This window comes from Carlito syrichta, unplaced genomic scaffold (assembly GCF_000164805.1).
Source record: "Carlito syrichta isolate Samal-C Ts95f unplaced genomic scaffold, Tarsius_syrichta-2.0.1 Scaffold287800, whole genome shotgun sequence".
NCBI lineage: Eukaryota > Metazoa > Chordata > Mammalia > Primates > Tarsiidae > Carlito > Carlito syrichta.
In genome coordinates, this window is record NW_007231896.1 from 475,704 (window position 1) to 496,554 (window position 20,851).

The window sequence follows — 20,851 nt, forward strand, 5'->3', positions numbered from 1 at the left end:
CCATCCATCCATCCATCCGTCCATCCATCCATCCATCCATCCATCCATCCACTCATCCAGTAAATACTCACTGAGCACCCATGCTTTCTAGGAACACAGGGATGAAACACCCGGAACCCTACCCTGGATAAGTGTGTAGTCAGTTAAGAGGCTAAGAATAATACAATGTGATAAATGCCTAGATAGAAACAAATACAGCAGAAGCACAAAAGAGAGAACAACCTACCTTTTGTGCATCTCTCATTTTCTAGGCTCTAAATACATTCAAACTTGACCTTCCAAAACAAGAAGGAGTATGAGCTTGCCTGGTAGAGAGGAGAACTGGGACTTTTCAAGCAGAGGGAATCGTGTGGAAGTGGCAGGAGCAGCATGTAGGCTAGGGAGAGAATAAGGAGAAGAGTGTCCAGCTTCACCCAGAAGCCTGACTCTGTTGTGGAGGGCTTGCCCTGAGGCCAGGGCAAAAATGAGAACAATCCTGTGGCTGAATTATGCCAGAAAGAGTGATGATAACAGCAGCCAGGTAATAGAGGCAGCGTTGGCCTCTCAGAAGCCACAGAGAGGATGGCAAACTGCAGGAATTGTGCAAAGATGACAATGGAAACAGGAGGGTCCCTGCTCCTGGGAAAGAAGGCCAGCATTTGAATGACAGTGCCCTGAGCCTGATCAGACCTCCAGCCCATTGCTCACCGTTGTGTTGCATTGTACTGAGCTACATGCCTGTCCCTGGACTCGACTGTACTCTCTTTCTCCCTGGGGATTGCACATGCTGTTTCTTCTACCTGAAATACTGCACCTCGCCCCACTCCCCTCCTTTCTTTACCTGGCTAGTGCTTAGTCATCCTCAGGTCTCTGTCTAGCCCATGCAGGGGCTATGCTAATCTTCTCTGTATTGTTCCAATTTTAGTATATGTATTGCCGAAACGAGCACTCTGCTTAGCTTATATAGGACTCTTCCAGGCACTCTTTCTCTCTCCTCAGTTCTGGGCTGGGAGCCTGTCTTAGGCGCTCCAATGCACTTGGGACTTAGTTCTGTGCATCACACTTTTGCAACTGACTGTTTTCAGCGTGCATCCTGTTAATGTCATGTCCCCAAGTCTTGACCCTAGGCTGAGGCTGACCCACAGCAGAGTCTACTTTCTTGCGGTGGTGGTTCAGAATCTGAGCCCAATATGCCAGGCAACCTCTGGAGCTTTTCTGATACTCTGCAGATTTGGGGTAGTATCCTTAAGAGTTTGGGCTGATCTGGACAATGAGAAGGGTGAGAAGGGTAGGGATCCGATGGCGAAAGCTTCTATATTTGTGGCTAAGCAGTCTGGAATGGCCCAGCAGGTCTTTTTCTGTGCCCACTAACCAACCAGTCACCCGAACACAGCCACTGGATTCTAACAAGCTCCAGGCGTTATCTCCAGTTACCATGACAACCAGTCTTCACGGTGATGGATGGTATTGATTGACTGACAGACTCCTGGTTTCTTGGCTCTGTCCCTACTCCCTTTAAGTCATCTGCATACACATGGTACTGAGAGATTCTCAGCACCAGCCTTCTGGTTTTGACCTGATTTTGAATTTTTACCTCGAATATCACTGAAAACAGCTTCATGCTTAAAAGAGGAAAGCTGAGATGGGGTCAACATTCTTCCCAGAGCCACCCTTAGCTCTCTGTCACATAGGCAAAATTATGTGGTGTAGAGAAAGTGGGCTTTGGACACAGACCTTGGTTGAATCCCAGTTTTGTTTTTTATGTATTGTGTAACCTTGGGCAAGCAACTTAAACTACCTAAGTTTAAACTATATCAATTTACTCCTCTCTAAAATGGGAATGTTGGGTAATGAGCAAATATTGAACGAAAACGTGGAGAATCTCTACCTGGCACATAATAGTACTTATCAAGTCTGGGTGAGCCCTTGATCCTCTTCATGCAATCCTGGATTAACAGTTTAAAACACAGATTAAGGACACTTGTTCTCACAAACTCCTCAGCCTCCCTCATTCTCTAACTTTCCAGATTCAAAATCAAGGGCCAAGAGCCTCAATGTAACCTGCAGCATTTCTAGCAGCAGTAATAATAGTAACACTTGACTGTTATTGCTAGCTCTGAGCTAGGCACTGTCCCAGGTATGTTGCATGGCATGGATTAATCCATTTAACACGCAGAACAACACCATCATGTAGATACTAGTAAAATTATAATCTTACAGAGAGGAAAACCGAGGCACGAGAGGCTAAAAACAATTCGCCCAGAAAGTAATTGGGCAGGGGTGTAATTCCAACTAAGGCAGCCTCTGTTTCAGAGCCTGGTCATCAACTATGCTGCCTCTAGTCATGGCCAAAATCATCTTGAAGGACCAAAGCCTCTGAAGATAAGCCCTTATCAGGTAGGAGGAAGACATGAGACTGCAGTCTCAACATTACCTATTGGGAATATAGTTTTCTTTCTCTGAGCTTCCTTGTTGAATGAGGTGTACAGGGAATGAGGAATGAGGGGTTTGATAAGTCTCCTTTCAGGACCACTGTCTCCACTCATGGCATGTGATGAACATTTCTTTGCAGAGTGACACCAGTGCAATAAGAAGAAGTGTCCCCTCAGCTTGAGTGCAGCATGCCTTTCTTCAAGACCTTATTCTCGGGTTTGTTAGTCATGGGACTTTGGACAAGTTACCTAAAAATACCAATTAAGATTTGATGAACACTTAACTGTGCCAGAAACATTTTAGGAGTTCACTGATAGAAATAATTATCATTATCATTTTAAAGATTAGAAAAATGAGGCGCAATTAAGTGAGATACTACAAAGCTGCGATTTGCATCTTCATGTAAAGAAAGACCCATGACTTTCAAAACATTGTAGAGGTATTGTCTAGGCTGGAATCAAACACTCTTGGGGAACCTGGTGCATGCCAAAAACTCTTGGGGAGCCTGGTGCATGCCAGGCTCTGTGCAGAACCTTGTAAACCCAAAAGATGACTTAGAATCTTGAAGTCTTATAGGAAAAAGAGAACAAGAAATTGACAATCACTAGAGTGTACTAAGAACTATGTTAGAGAGAAGCACAGGGATACAGTGAAACTCAGATATAGGGCCCTTGGGGATTGAAGAAAGGCTGCTGGGAGCTGAGTGGGAGAAAACTTAATGAAAGAGGTAAAGGGATTTTCTAGCCCCTAAAGGCACAGAAGTACTCATTCTGTTCTCAGATGGGGGGCAAGAAGCATGAGTTTTCTTGGTTTTTTTCGAGTTGGAGTCTCATTCTGTCTTCCAGGCTAGAGTGCAATGGCATGCTCATGGCCACCGCAGTCTTGACCTGCTGGGCTCAGGTGATCCTTCCACCTCAACCTTCCAAGTAGCTGGAATGACAGGCACATGTCACCATGCCCGGCTAATTTTTTTAAAAATTTATTGTAGAGACAAGGTCTTGCCCAGTTGCCCAGGCTGGTCTCAAACCTGTGAGCTCAGGCAATCCTCTCACCTCGGCCTCCCAAAGTGCTAGGATTATAGTCATGGGTCAGCATGCCCAGCCTAGAAGCATGAGTTTTGATGGGTAAACAGGAGCACATAGTGGCCAGGTAGTTAGCCACACCTCCCAACTAGTCCAGTCACATGCTAACCAATCGCCTTTCCCAATGTGATGGCAGAAAATAGACTGGTTGATTCTCTTTTCTCTTCTGAGGCTGTCTTTGGGAGCAACCAACAGAGGAAAGCAACATGGCAGATAGATCATAGCAACCTGAATGGTGTTTGTTGCAAAGAGATAAATAATGCATTACACCTGCTGTTTTCCACCTAATGCTTTTAATCTGAGGAATGACAGACTTGCTGTATGCTGGCATCTTGGAATTCAAGCTGCCTAGTTCTGCCTGAGAGCCACATTGATGAAGCAGCTCCATGGAGGTGTGAGGATGACTCTCACCTGTGCCACAGTCAGGACCAATTGGGAAATAAGCAGTGTATATGGTGACTAGAGATATGTCCTCTAGGCCCCTGGCCTGCCAAGTAGCACAAAACAACTGTGAACCTAACTAGAGTGAGAAGGAACTCAGCCGCTTTCCCTTTCCCCTGCCCCTTGTACTTCCTTGGGGATCTTGATGAACCTGCCTCTCCCCTTTTTCCACTCTGGATTTTAGGTCACATTGGCTTTTCTAAGCATCATCTTGCTGCTAAGGATGTAAGTCTCCACATAGCCTCCCTCTGCTCCCAATATTCTCCTAGCTTTGTCTAGTTAATCCCTACTTGTCCTACTTTCTCTGGGGGTCTCCCTCCTCTGACCCCCAAGGATGCCTTCCCTGACCCTGCTGTCCTCTGTCAGAGTCCTCCTCACACACTACGGTAATTGTCTGTTTCCTTGTCTATATCCCCACAGTAGACTCTCAGTTCCTTGAAGACAAGCATTCTCCTTAGTCCTTATTTTCCAGATGACTTGCGTACACTAAAACATCATTAGATACATATCAATGTTAACTCAAATATTCTTAAAGTGTCCTGGTATATTCTTTAAGTCTCAGAATCTTGACTTTAGAGGACACTTTAAGAGACCACCGGTCTTTTCTACCCTTTCAAACCCTACTGTACCCTCACAGGCAAACAGCCAACCTCTGCTGGGTCCCCTACAGTGATGGTAGCTCAGTGCCTCTTGAGTCACCTCTTCTCTGCTTGGTCTTTGGTCATAATACTTCTCTACTTTATTCTGAGCCCAAACCTGTCCTGCAGCTTCTGTCCTTTGGGTCCTAGTTCTTGCCCTTACAACCACAAGGAAGAGCCTAATTCTTCTTCCTGAAGAATTTAATCTGGTGCTACTGGTCTCTCTTAAAGTCAGATCCTTGATTCTTTGGGTAAACACCCTCAGTCCCCTCAAACAACCCTAAATGGATGTGGCCTTCACTTTCATGCTTATTCTTCTTAGATTATTTTCTATTAAAAAATTTGTATTGACCAGGCCCGGTGGCTCAAGCCTGTAATCCCAGCACTTCGGGAGGCTGAGATGAGGGGATTGTCTGAGACCACGGGTTCAAGAACAGCCTGGGCAACTGTCATCTCCACAATAAACAAATAAATAATTAGCAGGGCGTGGTAACGCGTTACTGTAGTTCTGGCTACTTGAAAGGCTGAGACAGAAGGATTGCCTGAGCCTAGCCGGTTGATGCTGGGGTGGCCGTGAGCGTGCCACTGCACTCCAACCTGGGTGACGGAGTGAGACTCCAACTAAAACAAAACAAAACAAAGCAACTTTTATTGTGTTAAGAACACTTAACATGAGATCTACCCTTTTACCACATTTTAACTGTATAATACAGTATTGCTAACTATAGAGACAATGTAGATTGCAGAACTTATTCATCTTGTATAATTAAGACTTTATACTCAAGGATTAGCAACTCTTGCTTTCCCCTCGCTGCCCCAGACCCTAGCAGCCACTATGCTACTCTTTCATTTTGTGAACTTCACTTTTTTAGAAACCTCATAGAAGTGGAATCAGGCTGACTGTCTTCGTCCTTCTGTGACTGGCTTATCTCACTTAGCAAAATGTCCTTATCCATGTTGTGGCGTATGACAGGATTTCCTTCTTTTTAAAGGCTGAGTAATGTTCTTTGATGAAAATCATATTTTCTTCCTTTTTAAAATGTGGCTCCCAGAATTCTGCACCAAGTTCTGGGTTTCTCTAATCTATGGAGAGGAGAGTGAGATTATTTTATTCTTTATTTTACTAATTGTAATTTTTTTTTTTTTTTGACCTGGCCTCATTGCCTTACTGAGCCAGAAGTAATCTAAAACTCTAAGGTCTTTTCTCTCATCCTCCTGCTAAGCTGTGTCCACTCCTCACTGTACTAGTACGGGTGGTCTTTTGTCTCCAGGGTAGGATGTTACAGCTTTATCAACTGTCTCATTTTTCTGTGCTTGGTTTGTGTATTCATCCAGTGTTCTGAGGGTTTTGGGGATCCTGATTGTTCATCCGTATTGTCCTTGGCTTTTCCTAGTTTTTATTCTAGGTAGATGTGATGAGGTTGGCTGCTGAGTCCATATCCAAGGCATTGACAAAGCATTGACTAAGAAATAGTAGATGCCAGAGTTCTGTGGCAAGCCACCCAAGGTTCTCTCTCTGTAGGACCATGGTACTCAACATATGGGTTTTGAGATCCACTGCATGGAAATTACCTGGGATACTTGTTTAAAGTACTCATATAGATTTCTTAGAAATAAAGAATCAGAATTGATAGAGGCTGGGCCTAGTAACATGTATATTTAATAAGCACTCCAGATAATCTCAATGTATAAGCAGGTTTGGGAAGGATCAACTTCAGAGTTCACTGAGTTCCAAAGCCCAAAACAAATTCCAGTTTGACTCGGTCCAAAGTTAACACCTAAGGAGTCCAACCTGACGGGATGGGATAGAGCAAAGGCAGAGGATTGCCTTGTATTTAAAATGTCAATTCATGCTATACTCATCTGCACAAGTCCTCCACAATGGTACCAGATTTTTCTCTGCTCTTCACTGCTCCGTGTGTGTATGTGTGTTTAATCTCCCCAGTTCTGTGTCCTGGATTCTAATACCTGTTTCAACTCCTGGATTTTGGTACCAGGTTTGAGTCCTTCTGCCCCCACCTCAGCTTGTTCACCTGGGTTTTCCAGAGGCTCTCTGTAAACAGGTCTGATTTTGGCATCTCCCACAGTTTCTGATGAGACGCTCCTCTTCTAACCCTGATATATTGAAACAAGCATCTCTCAGGATACAGATTAGTCTTCTTTTAATACATTACCCCAAACCTGCTAGCTTCTCAAGGGCAAGATCTTACTTAATCAGGTTCACATTGTATTCATATTAGTTTTTTGGGGTTTTTTTGAGTTGGAGTCTCACTCGTGTCACTCAGGCTGGAGTGCAGTGGCATGCTCACGGCCACTGCAGCCTCGACCTGCTGGGCTCCAGTGATCCTTCCACCTCAGTCTTCCAAGTAGCTGGAACTACAGGCACGCGCCACCATGCCCAGCTAGTTTTGTGATTTATTATAGAGATGATGTCTCACCAAGTTACCCAGGCTGGTCTCGGACCATCAGGCTCAGGCAATCCTCTGGCCTCGGCCTCCCAAAGTGCTGGGATTACAGGCTGAGTCACCATGCCCAGCCTAGTTTTATTCTCAAGGTGTCTATATTGCCCATCGCTTGATGTGCTGGGAATGCTACAAAGTAGGTACTTACTAAGTTTTTCTCTCAGACAGCAGAATTCTTTAGTCTGGGGTGACAACTGAAAGATTAGTGAAAATATGGTAAGCTTCTGAGCAAGACTAACTTGAGTGTGAATCTCAGCTTCACCATCGTTTCAGTGTATGGCCTTGGGCAAGATAACTGACCTTCATGAACCTCAGGCATCTCAACTATAAATGAGAAATATGGGCTTGGTATCTAAAGAGAACTTTGTCTCTTAGGTGCTATGATTCTTTATAAGTCACAGACTCCTTTTTCTGGCTGGTATCCTGTATTGGGGTCCTCGGAAGGCAATTCTTTGCAGTCAATTCACATTGCTTAAATCAAGTTGGAATTCTCTTCTCCCAGCAGCATGTGGCAGGTTGTCGGCAGATCCTTCATGTGCATAATCACGCCACAGGCACCCTCCAGCCCCCATTAATCAGCCAGTCCTGTCACTTTAATTCGGCAGCACTCCACCACTCACCTAGGCAATCACTCTGGCTTCTGCCTGTGAATTCTTTACATCCACTTTTGTTTATCACTGTTGAAGCATTTTTTAATCAAAACAATTAAATATGCTAAATCTTCCTCAATTAGTAATGCATTAAAAATTAAAAGTGCTTGAATGAAAATGGCAGAAGAAGCCCTTTGCTTGGTGCTAAGTATTCAGCGCATTGCTTCCCCCAGGCGCTTTCAGCTTGGGAGTGACTCAAAAACAGTCACAGAGTCACGGAGGGCTACAACTGAAAGGAGCCTTGAAGACCACAATCCCTTCTTTCCATCAACGGGAAAATCAGGCCCAGTGGGATCATGGCCATTTTCCAAGATTATACAGGGTGTTAGTGACTGAGATACAGGATTCCCGACATCTAAGTTTTCTTCCATAAGAAACCCTTATCAAAGGACCCAGGGCATTTATTTATTCACTCATCATTTGTTCTGAAAATACTTAATGAATATGGCAGACACTGTGTCTGCTATGCTGGCAAGACAATGAGGACAAGATACAAGTTCTTAACCTCATAGAGTTTGGAGTTTAATAGGGATGCAGGCAAGTTAACTTTGATGCTAAGCACCCCCTTGAAAATATTGAATCTAATCCTTAACTCAATTGAATGACAGGTATAAATTATGTTTCCTTTGTGATTGCCAGAATAATACTATGACTGGCAATAATTATTTTATAGGAACAGTTAAAAGGAATAATGTTTCAAAATTCAAACTCTACTTTTCAAAATAACCTTTCAACTACAGAAAAAGTTGAGCTGTGTAGCATGGTCAATATCTTCCTCTAGTCTACTTATCCAACCTTATCTTGCCAAGCAGACCTAGAGTTGAAAATCCTATGTGATCAGGGAAAAATAGCTTGACTGCCTTGAGAATTATTTTCCTCATCTGAAAAATATGGGTTCCTTAGTGGGTCCTCACAAGTAGACAAATACAGAGATGGCTAATGTGGGCCTGACAGTCCTTGTGGGGTCTGAAGGGCAAGCAGACTTTCCATCCATACATCTTCTATCAGGACTCTGGCTCTGAGGTGCAAAGAGGACCTGGACAAAAAGAATTGTGGAGAATGTTGCCATTCAGGCATGGAGAGCATTGGAAGCTCTGGAGAAAGGAAATTATTCTGATCTAAAAATGGTTCATGGAGGAAATGACATTTGAGTGGGATCTTTTTTTTTTTTTTTTGATTCAGAGTCTCACTCTGTTGCCCAGGCTGGAGTGCAGTGGCACACTCATGGTCACCCCAGTGTCGATGTGCTGGGCTCTGGCGATTCTTCTGCCTCAGCCTTCCAAGTAGCCAGACCTATAGGTGCGCACTATCATACCCAGCTAATTTTTGATTTACTGTAGAAATGAGGTCTTGCCAAGTTGCCCGGGATGGTCTCAAACCTACGGGCTCAGGCAATCCACCTGCCTTGACCCCCCAAAGTGCTGGGATTACAGGCTGAGCCACCGAACCAGCCTTGAGTGGGAACTTCAGAGGCCTTTGGAAAGATGGTGGAAAGGGAGGCAGGAGGGCATTTATATTGAAGGGTAGTGTCCAAAAGTGCAAGTGAAAATGGCACCCAGCATGGGCCAGGCACTGAGCCAGACATAGGAGCACATGAAGATGAATGAGATAGAATCATTGGCTCAGAGGAGGCTCAGTAAATGGGCAAAGGACAGGGCACTAGCATTTTTGAACAATTAGTATATGCAATACAGATCCCTTCTTACTTCAAGAAGTATTTGGGTTGGAACAATGCAGATGAGAAATTGGAAATTGGGTTAAAAAAACTGGGCTTTCAACACAGATCTCTTTGACTCCAAAGCTGAAGCTAACTTTTACTACTGTGAGATGGTCATAGCATGTGAAGTGGCTTCTAGTAACTCAGAATTTTATGTTTCTCTGTCTCCCTGCTACAGGTGTCACCAGCAAAGATATCAAGACTTGCTTTGGAGGCTCCGTGGGCATTCAGTATCAATACACGGATAGCTTAGGCATCGAAGGAGGTTTATCAGGAGAACAATGTAAAAAATTTGGAAGTGGAACAACTGGCAAGTAATAAGTTTCCTAAAAAGAGAAGCTAGATTTTCCCTTGGTCCTGCACTCAGGGCATGGGAGCTATTTTTTCCCCCAATTGATTTCATTTCAGTCAATGGTCACACTGTGTGAATGCTAAATTCCTCAAACCAATGACTTGTATTGGCTCTGGTTTGAATCTCCTGTGGGCTGAAATCTCCTTAGAAATGCTTGCCTTTGTATGGGGCACCTTGCTAGATTTAAATTACAAGGCAGAGGTCCAAGTAAGAACTGGAATGAAAGTAATGTGTTGACAGAATATGGAAAGTAAACTGTTGGAATAAAGGCCCAACAGATTAGAGTCCAGAGGGAGGAAACCAGGCTGCTGAGAGTAGAGAATATGGTTATCAAGTCCAAGCTTAAAAAATAATGATAAGAGAGGGATTATGTAAGAATATTTTGGGACATTTCCTGAACAAGTCATTCATACTCATTCATACATTGAACATGCATCAGGTTGTTTTTTCCAGGTTGGAGACATCTGGAATAAAGAAACAGTTTATTATGCAGTGGGTGACGTAGATATTACACAAGTACAAGTTACTCCCATTGTATTACACTATTCATGCCACAGGGTTTTAAGTCAAATTGCTTAAAACTGGACACGGACCAGATAATAAGCATTTGATCCCAGCTCTCTCTGATGTCCTTCCAGCCTCTCTCCATTTACTTGGGAAACATTCACTCATTTCTCTACACAACTTCCTTTCTTCTAGATTCCCCAACTCCCACTGTTATACTGTATATCTGACCAGTTTTTTTCTGGGCCCCTACTGAGTCCTAAAGTGACATCTACCATACACATATAATATTTGCTTAAACTTGTTGGCTCATAGAAGACACTGAGTAAACACTTGACACATGAATGAATGAATGAATGGTCATCCACGTTCCTTCCTCTCCACCCTTCATGTGACTAATCAATCTATCCTCTCAGTATCTGCTCTGCTCCAGAAGATGGGTCTGTAATATTTCTGAGTCTTGGTCTTTCTCTTCTGCCTTGTCCTGCTGGTTAACTCAGAAAAGTAGAAGAATGGCAGACAGCTCAAAGGAGAGCACAGCACATAAACTTTTCTCCAAATTTCATTAGTGGAATTTGCCAACTTGTCCTTTCGCTTTTTTTGGAAATGAGCTAATGTGGTTGTCCTCTTGATGGCAGAACACAACATGAAGGCCATGGCTGTGGAAGACATCATTTCTCGGGTGCGAGGTGGCAGTGCTGGCTGGGGCAGTGGCTTGACACAAGATGGGAGTACCATTACATATCGCTTCTGGGGGAGGTCATTAAAGTATAATCCTGTTGTTATCGATTTTGAGGTAAGTCTTTTCGCAGTTGAAGAAACTCTACGTCCATGAGGAATGAAAGTGAAGCAGACCAGATCATTTCATATTTCTTATTATGAGTCCATCAAAGAACAAGATTAAATGTAACGGCACACTGAGCTGATGGCCTTGCTCAAGCCTGACTACAGGGATTGCGTGACTTTAGACCCGGGCCATGGGAGAGCTGGGATCAAATGCTTATTATGTGGTCCGTGTTCAGTTTTATCCTAGTAAACCCACAAGTTTTTCAGGGTTAGGCTACATTCAACCATCATAATTTGCATTTATACATAAAAGGCTTTAAAAATAACACATGCTAAATTAGGAAGTGGCACGCTTTTTCTGTAAATGGTTGGATAGTAAATATTTTAGGCCTTGTGGTCCACATTCAACCACTGACATACAAGCGGTAGGGATAGTAGTAGCGGTTGCTGTTCTTCCTCTTTTTCACACCTCTTTAAACATGTAAAGGTCATTTTTAGCTCAAAGGCTCTATAAAAATAAGCTGCAATTAGCTGCTGTTCATCTAAATCATTTCATCTCCTCACCACATATGACTTCCCCATTGAAAAGATTAGGAAATTCAGGCTCTGAGAAATCAAGTGAATTGTCGAGGGTCACAGAGCTCATATATGGCAGGCCTTTTGAACTTTGTATTCAGATCTCACTTCTCTCTATCCGAGCACCTTCCTTAAAGCAGTGGCTCTCAATGACTGGGGGCAATTTTGCTCTGCAGGAGAAATTTAGCAATGTCCAGAGACATTTTGGTCACATCTCATAGTAGGAAGAGGAAGATGTTTGAGCACCTGGAAGCAGAGGCCAGGAATGCTGCCTACCATCCTACAATGAATAGAATAGCCCCCACAATAAGGAAATAGCTGGCCCCAAATGCCAATAATGCCAAAAAGAAACCATGCCTTATAGCCTAACTTCACACAGGGTTAAAACCATATTCAAACTGCAAAAGAATAAATTGTCCCAGCAGTTGTCAGACTACCTCTGTCAATATGCAAAAGAGTCCCTTAAAAAAGAAGTTACATTTTAGACCTTGAAGCAAAATATCATCATTTTCTCACCCATTTTCTCCTTACCCTTGACTATTTTTCTACATATGTTTAAAAATCCATGAATACCTTCTTCCTCTTAACACAAATACCTACAGCTACATCTAGAAGTCTATTATAACACCCCGCTTTCTATGAAGAAAGAGGTCAGATGGGTTAACCTTGATTTCATTTTTTCTTCAATAAGTAAGGGACCATTTTCATGCACCTGTAATTCACATAGGATCTGAAAATTACTATCATCAAGCTATTAGTGATTTGGGCAAAAACTGTAAAATTGATATCAGGAGTAATATATAAACTTTCATAGGCAAGAAGTGAGCCTTGTGTTTGCCTTGAGTAAAACTTCCAAGGGGAAGACAGAGGTTCATCATCTGGAGAATAAATGCTATATTTGGGGGAAAAAAGCCCTGGCTTTGGTGGGGCTGAGGAAGGAGGAGAAAGATGTACTTTAGATCATGGCTCAGCCACCTGTTCAGTTTGTGCCCTTGGATTTCACTCTCTGAGTCCCAGTTTCCTGCTCTATCACTTAGGATTAATCTGTTACTTCCCAAGGCTAAGGAGACAAGGGTGGGTAGTTAAATAAACACAAGTTGAGGAAACAAGTTCATCGCATGACCTCATAATTGGCAGATGACAGAGGCCAACTTGAGTCGTGTTTGACACTAATATCCACAATCTCTTCACAACCCATGCTGCCCCCTGAGCAATTTAGAATGGATACATTAAGCCGCCAGCAGGATTTAGAGCAGGGAAGTTACACAGGTAGTGCTGTGCTTTAAAAAGAATGCTCACAGGGAAAGCGTGAATGGAAGAAGAAAGAGAGAAATGACAGACAAGGAGACCAGTTAGGGGATTATTTGGAGTCTGAGGTTCAAAGTGGAAACAGTATCACATTCACTTGCATATCCCCAGAGCTCAGCAGTGCTTATGTATAGCAGGTACTTAGATGGAGTGAATATAGGAGTCGTGTTATGTTATCTTTGTATTACGTTACATTGCTATGCTGTGTTACGTGAGGTATTATGTGTTATGTGTTATCTTACCTTGTGTTGCTATATAATATTGCTTGCCTTCTCTGAATCTGTTTTCTTATCTGTAGAATGGGAGCAAGATCATGGCTCTTCAAGTGCTAACATTCTAAGATTCTTTTTCTCTTCCTTTTTCTCCTCAAGTCCAGCACGTCCTGGTGTTTGTTTTTTTCTTCTTCCAGAAGGACCTGGGAAGGAAAGTCTGAGATGGGGGACTGGGCGCTGAACCTCACTGGAAGGTCAAAGAGAAGTTGCTCAATGGTCCTAGCCTTCCCTGGAACTAAGAGTTACCTTTAACCAGAACAACAGGGCAGTCCATTCTGCACTGACTTCCTAACAATGGGGCCAAATTCCCTGAACTTCCAGTAAGGGGTTTTCTCCCCTTGGCTGGGGTCCCAACCAGTCCTGACATTACCTACCTTGTGACCTCAGCTAGCTACAGCCCCTGACCACAGGCCAAGGTCTGTTTGCCATAGGTTCTTCAGTACACATTTCCTGGAGCCCATTCAAGGCTTTTGCAAGTGCCCTCTGTTGACTTCTGCTTCCCAGAGAAGTGAAACTGCTCCACTTTGGCTCAGTCCTACTACTGACTTTCTCTGTGGCCTTAGCAAATCTCTTCCCCTTGGGGGCCTCAAGTTCCTCTCCTGTAAAATGAGAGATCTGAAAAAGAGTCTTCCTTTCATGGTTGTGTTAGAATATATAACATTGTAAGCATGCTGACAATAACCATATGTACGTGCAATTCAAAAAACGCAGGGGTCTCAAGCAGCCAATGGCCATTGCCTTGCTAGACTCTGGTGTGGCCATGTGCTCTTTGAGCTATGGCTGTCGCCATGCTTCCTAACTTTGGCCCCCTCCTCCACCTTGGGGAGGTGAATCTTCTGTCTCCCTTTTCTTTCTCTCTCTAAATTACTTTTAAATAAACTTTTCTTTCTTAAAAAAAAAAACAAAAAACAAAAACAAAACGCGGGGTTCTTTTTACTATCATCACATCTAACTAATAGAAATGGTGCTTTATTTTATACTGTTCTTCCCTTTTACAGGGATATCAAACATTCATTACTTCTTTAGATTCCCCCAAGAAATCTAGGAAGTAGGTATTATTCCTGTTTCTAGATAATGAGGATCAGGTTTAGAGAGGGGCATTAAGCATTCTCGGCCACACAGCCCGGAAGTGAACTGCATTTATTCAGGTTTTACCATGTGATGGGCTTTTCCCATATATCACCTCCTTTAATCCTCACAATAAACCTGGAGGGTGGGATGACTGCACTCTCTTTACTGATGAGGAAGAAGGCTCAGTGTGTCAAGTGCCAAAGATCACACAGCTGGCAGTAGGAGGGCTGGGATTTGAAGCCAGGTTTACTGGCCCCAGATTCAGTGTTCTCCCCACCATATCTGCAACTTCTCAGCCAGAGGCAGTTTTGCCCCCCAGGGGACACTTGGCAATGTCAGGAGACAGTTCTGGTTTTCATGACTGGACGGTTGCTACTGGCATCTAGTGATTAGAGGATAGCAATGCTGCTAAACATCTACAGTGCACAGGACAGCACACTGCTGCCAACAAAGAACGATCCAGCTAGAAATGCAGTCGTGCTGAGGTTGAGAAACTCTGGACTATAGACGAGCCTGGCATGAGTTGCCTCAAATGTAAATGACCCTCCACCCAGCCACACACAACCTTCACACTTATACCATTAGGGGGATTGCTCAGCTATGGCAACACAACTACTTAGCCAGGACTTAGTGGGTCCATGTTCAGAGTGAGCCTTGCACTTAATAACTGTGATCCCAAGCCAGTCGCTCAAACACTCTGAGCCTCCGTTTCTTCATCTGTGAGCTGGGAAGTTTAGTTCCTATGTATGGAGTGGCTGTGAGGATCCCAGGTGGTGGAATGAGTTGGGTGTCGGCCTCTGGGCCTGGCATGTAACAGGCTTTCCAGAAGCTGGGTGGCCAGTTTTGGGGCTCTGGAAAACTGGACAGACACCAGGGAGGGGCCCTGTGTTCTTTCTATGTTTGTAGATGCAGCCCATCCACGAGGTGCTGCGACACACAAACCTGGGCCCTCTGGAGGCCAAGCGCCAGAACCTGCGCCAGGCCTTGGACCAGTACCTGATGGAATTCAACGCCTGCCGCTGTGGGCCCTGCTTCAACAATGGGGTGCCCATCCTCGATGGCACCAGCTGCAGGTGCCAGTGCCGCCTGGGTCGCCAGGGTCCTGCCTGTGAGCAAATGGAGATAGAGGGTAAGAACTGTGCACCCCCCCCACTTCCAGCCTGGCTCGGATCAAATGGGCTAGTGCAGAAGGACCTCTGGGGCTCCAGGCCCCTCCTTTCTAAGTCCTCTTAGCCACTACCCCAGGAGTTCTGTTGCTCAAGAGTTGTTTGCTCACCCACCACATTTAATGACTCTTGTTTTCTCTTTGACATCAGAACTTTCTCAGATGAGAACTGTTTTTCGCCAAGATGTGTATGGATAATAGAATACACTCATGGAGGGATAAATGAATTTCCTAGGGCTTCTATTACAACCTATCACAAACTGGGAGGCTTAAAACAACAGAAATGTATTGTTTCAGACTTCTGGAAGCTAGAAGTTCAAAATTTAGGTGAGTTGGTTAGATAGCTTTCTTTTGGAGAATCTGAGGGAGAACGTGCTCCTTGCCTCTTTGTAGCTTCTGATGGTTGTCAGCAATTTTTGGTGTTTGTTGGCTTGAAAATGCATCACTACAGTCTCTGCCTCTGCCTTCACATGGCATTCTTCCCTCTGTGACTGTTTTCTCTTCTCATAAGAATCACCAGTCAGCCAGGCTCAGTGGCTCAGCCTGTAATCCCAATACTTTGGGATGCCCAGGTGAGTGGATTGCCTGAGGCAAACGGGTTTGATGCCAGCCTGGGCAACTTGGCAAGACCTGTCTCTACAATAAATAAAAAAATTAGCTGGGTGTGGTAGTGCACACCTGTACTTCCAGCTACTTGGAAGGCTGAGGTAGAAGGATCACTGAAGTCCAGCAGGTCGATGCTGGGGTGGCCATGAGTGTGCCACTGCACTCCAGCCTGGGCAATGGTGTGAGACTACAACTCAAAAAAAAAAAAAAAGGAATCACCAGTCATTGGATTTGGGCCCACCCTAATCTGGCATGACCTCAGCTTAATGTGATTTCATCTGCAAAGACCCTATTTACAAATAAGATCACATTCACAGGTAATGGGGGTTTTGATTTGAACATATGTTCTGGGAAAACACAATCAATACACTTCAAGAAACAAGTAGCTGTCATCATAGTGTAAGGAGTTATAACTAACAACAAGGTTGGGCAAATGAGGTTTAAATGCATATAGCTGCAGCATGAACTGAATGACACTGGGGAAGAAAGTGATCAAACAAGGATTAAAAATCCATTTCTTAAAGATGAAGAAGTCTGGGGATCTGGATGTGAATCCCAGCTATTTCATTAACTCACTATGAGACAGTGGCTAATCTCAGCTTTCTGGGGCTTAGTTCCTTCAAGCTCCAAGAATCTCTGTGCACATCCTAATCTCTAAGCTTCTAATTTTCCAGGCATACAAAACTGTGTATATGGTACAAAAAATGATGACAAAACATATGGACTTCCAAGTCAATGTATAAATCCATCTCTGTTGGTTACTGTAATGAAGACAAGGCAAAGAAATAACAATAAAAAAAGAAGTATGCATGGGTAAATCTAAGGAACCAGGCTTAGGTTTACTTACTGTTGAATCACAGGATAGATGAGGCGTGACCCATGTGACTCAAGAGCTGTGTGTAAGAATCTGACCAAGCATTGGTGCCTGTTCACTCAGTGGCAGTCAACTGTGTGGTAGAATTGCCCCCAAAGTAAAGGGCTAGGTTGACAGAGGAGTCCAGAAAAAGACACATCAGGAGCTTTGTTCTTGGTGCCACACTTCTTCAGATATTGGCCAAGCAAAATGGACAACCAAGGGAAGGAGGTCAAACTGATTCAAACTTGTGTAATAAGAGCCGAGCTGTAAAGGTTGGAAAGTTTTGGCACAGAGAAGAGAAGACTCAGGAGGAACAAGTCCCAATGCATTGAGAGACCATAAAACTTGTATTCTGTGACCACCGAGATTAAGTTGTAGTACTAAACAAGACAAGTTATTGCAAAGGGATTTGGGCTTAATGAGAAAAAACTTTCTTCTGCATGCAGTGTGGTGGGAATGAGGGAGGGGAGAGGAGAACTATGTGTCAGGGAGTTGTAGAAGAGATTCAGTCATCCAATGGATGGCTGGGTAGGATGGCTTCAAGGTCCTTCCTACTCCAGGATCTCTGAGTCTCTGACCTAAACAAGGGATGGCAACATGATGAACAGTTGGTAGTTTGAAACTTAAAGTCTTTGAATTCATCTTCGTTTGGAAGAAATACTAGTATCCTTAGAATTCAAGGGTGATCTTCACCCAGCAGATCTGAGTGAGATCTCAGCAGACCTTAAAATGAGGTGATAGTGAGTTATTATTTCCTCATTGGGAGAATAGTTCCAAACAGAAGGCAGGATAGCATAACCTCTGGTGTCAGTCTGGTCTTTGAATCCTGGGCATACCCTGTCAAATGAGGTTATATCAGTATGTTGAGGATTAAACTAGTTAACACATGTGGCAGGCTGTAATATAATAAGCAAAAGAAGCACTAGCTCCATGTGGGATGCTCCATTGGTAGAGTCCTGGGGGGCTCCTTTTCCAAATCCCTCCTTTGCTGGCAAAAAGGGGGTAGAATTTGGGTCCCACTGTGCTTCCTGGTACCCTGTAGGACAAATTCTGAAAGGGGTGAGCCAAGAGGGTGGGTGAAAGCCAAAGTCCTTATGAAGGAAAACACAGAGACAAAAGAACCAGGGAGACTAACTACCAGGGCCAAGCCTCGAACACAGTTTACTTACAGAAATTGGAAAAAGGCACTGCCTGGAAAGTGAGTGAATTGGGAAGGAAAAAAAAACCACTCTGGGTTGACACAGCCCAGCTCAAGGACCCAGGGCTTTCCTGAATTCCCAGGCAAGGTGTGGACTGGGTTGCAGCCCCCATTTACCCATCAGCCAGGCAACCTTTCCAAAGGGACCAAAGGTCAATGAACAGAAATGATAACTACCCCTTGTTCTGTGCCAGCCAGCATAGCAGCCTTTGTGTGTACGAACCCACAGATTTCCCCAAGAACCTTATAAATGCTATTATTTGTCCCAATTTACAGATGAGGAAACTGGGGTGGGAGGAAGGTTAAACAACTTGCTCAAGGTCTTCTAACTGGGGAGTGAAAGAGCTGGAATTTGGACCCAGCAAGTTGATGCCAGGACCCAAGCTCCTACACATTGCATTCTATTGATTCACATCCTAAAAGTGAGGAAATTTAGAGAATGAGAGTAGAGGGCCTGAGGTGATTTTAGTAGCTATCATTGTGTGGAGGGTGGAGGGGTTACTGTGCCAGTTCATGGTTATCAGCTTGGCCTGGCAAGATATAAGGGACAGATGTGAGCCTTGCCTGTGTAACTTAATTATAGCACTTCAAAGGCCTCAGAACCAGGGACTTGCTTGGATCCCTGTTGACACAGCAGAGACAAAGAGAAGGGAAAGTGCGGGCCACCCAGACATGCTTCTTCACTGGTCAGTGCCAGGCTCAGTGGCAGGTAGCCCTGCTGAGGCATGTGCACATTCGGTGAGCACTGGAGAAGGAGGGGGCATCATGGTAACAATCTGAGGAGTAGGGAGGGATCAGGGGGCTGCTTTGAAAACCCATTCATCTAGCATCAGTCCCCTTATATCCATTCAGTGGCAGGCAGCACGTGGTGCACTAACCTGGTTCCAACGAGGGTGTGGATATTGGCTGGCCTTGGGGCTATCGTATAGAACTTTCAGCCTGGCAGATTGGGCTGGCAAGGAAGTCTGAACAGGGGAGTTAGTCAGCTTCCATAGAGGCCCATTAGAGTCCCTAGGAATTTTCACAGCAATCTTTTGCCTACAGGGACCGAGTCACAGAGTGGGAGAAAGACACAGAGAGTCCTGCTGTGGTTGCCCCATCAGGGAGTATAATTACAGAGCTGGAAGGAACTTGGAGATAATCTAATCCAATGATATTCACACTGTGATCTGAGGAAACTTGGGGTGGTGGGGACCACCCCAGTGGCGGAGGGCGAGCCTGACAGACACCCCAGCTTCAAATAGAACAGCTCTACTTTCATCTGACTTAGATGTTGGGGTCCCTGTGAGATTTCATTTACGGGAAAAAATAGTGATTAAAAAAAGTAATAATGAAAAAATTGGATTAGTCCATCCTCATGCTACAGAGTCCAAAACTCAGGCTGAGAGGGGATGGGCTTGCTCAAAGGCACAGAGCTGGAGAAGGCAGAAGCTCAAGTTTAGGGAGATTCTGTGGAATTCTAGCTGGATTTCCAGACATTCCATGGTCAGCATATGTGTTCAGATGCTCTGTATAGAGAATCATTGTCAGAGTCTAAGGGGGTTTAATTTGCAGATACTCATACAAAAGCTAAGCAAGACCCTCCAAAGAGGTGTCTGGCCAGGTCTGTTCTCTGAATCCCCAACTGGGCTGTGCTCCCTGTTCTTCACACCCTCCAGGGACTTTGTGTCCTTCTTCCAGAGAAGTGCGCCTCCTGCCTTCCTCCGCTATCCATCTTCCATAGATTCCAATTTCATAAAATGGGTTCCCAGTGGCCTCTTCTCACTCCATCCTATGTTTCAAATTAAGTGCGAGGCAGTGGGCACAGAGGTCTTGCTTGGCTACCTCAAAGCATTTCCCCAAGGAGAGATTTCAGACTACTCTCGGGCAGGGCAACGGAATGGCCCTCCCTCCTTACCCATGTGCTAACCTCCTTCTCCCCTGGGAAATTTTCTCTGCAGGGGCCAAAGCAGATGGGAGCTGGAGCTGCTGGAGCTCTTGGTCTGTGTGCACAGGAGGCACCCAGGAAAGAAGGAGAGAGTGCGACAACCCTGCACCCCAAAATGGAGGAGCCTTGTGTCTGGGGAAGCAATTACAGACCCAGGCTTGCTGAGGGCCTCTGGCACAGGCTGGGACAGAAGCTGAGGACATTGCCACCTGCACTGGCTATCAGATAAAGACTTCTTTCAGTTGAGAGAAGACGCAAATCAGCATAGACTTTTTCTTTGTCCTGCCAGATCCCAGCCCTCAGACTAGGTCACACCATCTACAGCCAACTGTTCTATTGCTTACAAAACTCAGTCGTTTATTCAACTGGATGTTGAGTGTTAACTAACAATCCTGTGCACATCTCTTTGGATCATTCACATTTAAAAAAAAGTGAAAAGAAAACTCAATCCATGATTTAGGAAAACTTAAAAGTATGTTAGAAAGACAAAGCAGGCAGAAGGCAGACACTCTTGAGATAATCAATGTCCAATAAAATAAAGTGTGATGAGAATTCTCTTAGTTCTTTGAGAACAGCATGTGTTCATTTACAATAACATTATTAATTGGTAGAATAAGCAGACACCCTGCATAACGAGAAAAGTATTAAAAATTGACTTGAGTTCCTTCAATTTTCCTTCATTTGGATTCTTTTTTTTAAAATTCAATTAGTCTTTCTAGTTTGATTAAGTTCTTACCACAATATCACATTTCTCTCCATTTTTTTTTTCTTATGGCACACTATTCCTTGTAATTGTATAATGTTCACAACTAGTAATTATATTGTCTT

The 20,851-nt window shown here is 44.2% G+C and overlaps 1 protein-coding gene across 1 annotated transcript in view; it reads left to right on the forward strand.

Annotated features, from left to right (window-relative positions):
• The window catches only part of C8A (complement C8 alpha chain), a 59,838-nt gene extending 39,429 nt beyond the window's left edge, over positions 1-20,409 (forward strand). Inside the window, exons 8-11 of the mRNA XM_008053049.1 lie at positions 9,581-9,712; positions 10,897-11,054; positions 15,178-15,400; positions 20,037-20,409. Of these exons, the coding sequence (XP_008051240.1) occupies positions 9,581-9,712; positions 10,897-11,054; positions 15,178-15,400; positions 20,037-20,188 (665 nt within the window). The 3' untranslated portion in view covers positions 20,189-20,409. The remainder of the gene's footprint in view (positions 1-9,580; positions 9,713-10,896; positions 11,055-15,177; positions 15,401-20,036) is intronic.
• The last annotated feature ends 442 nt before the right edge of the window (positions 20,410-20,851 follow it).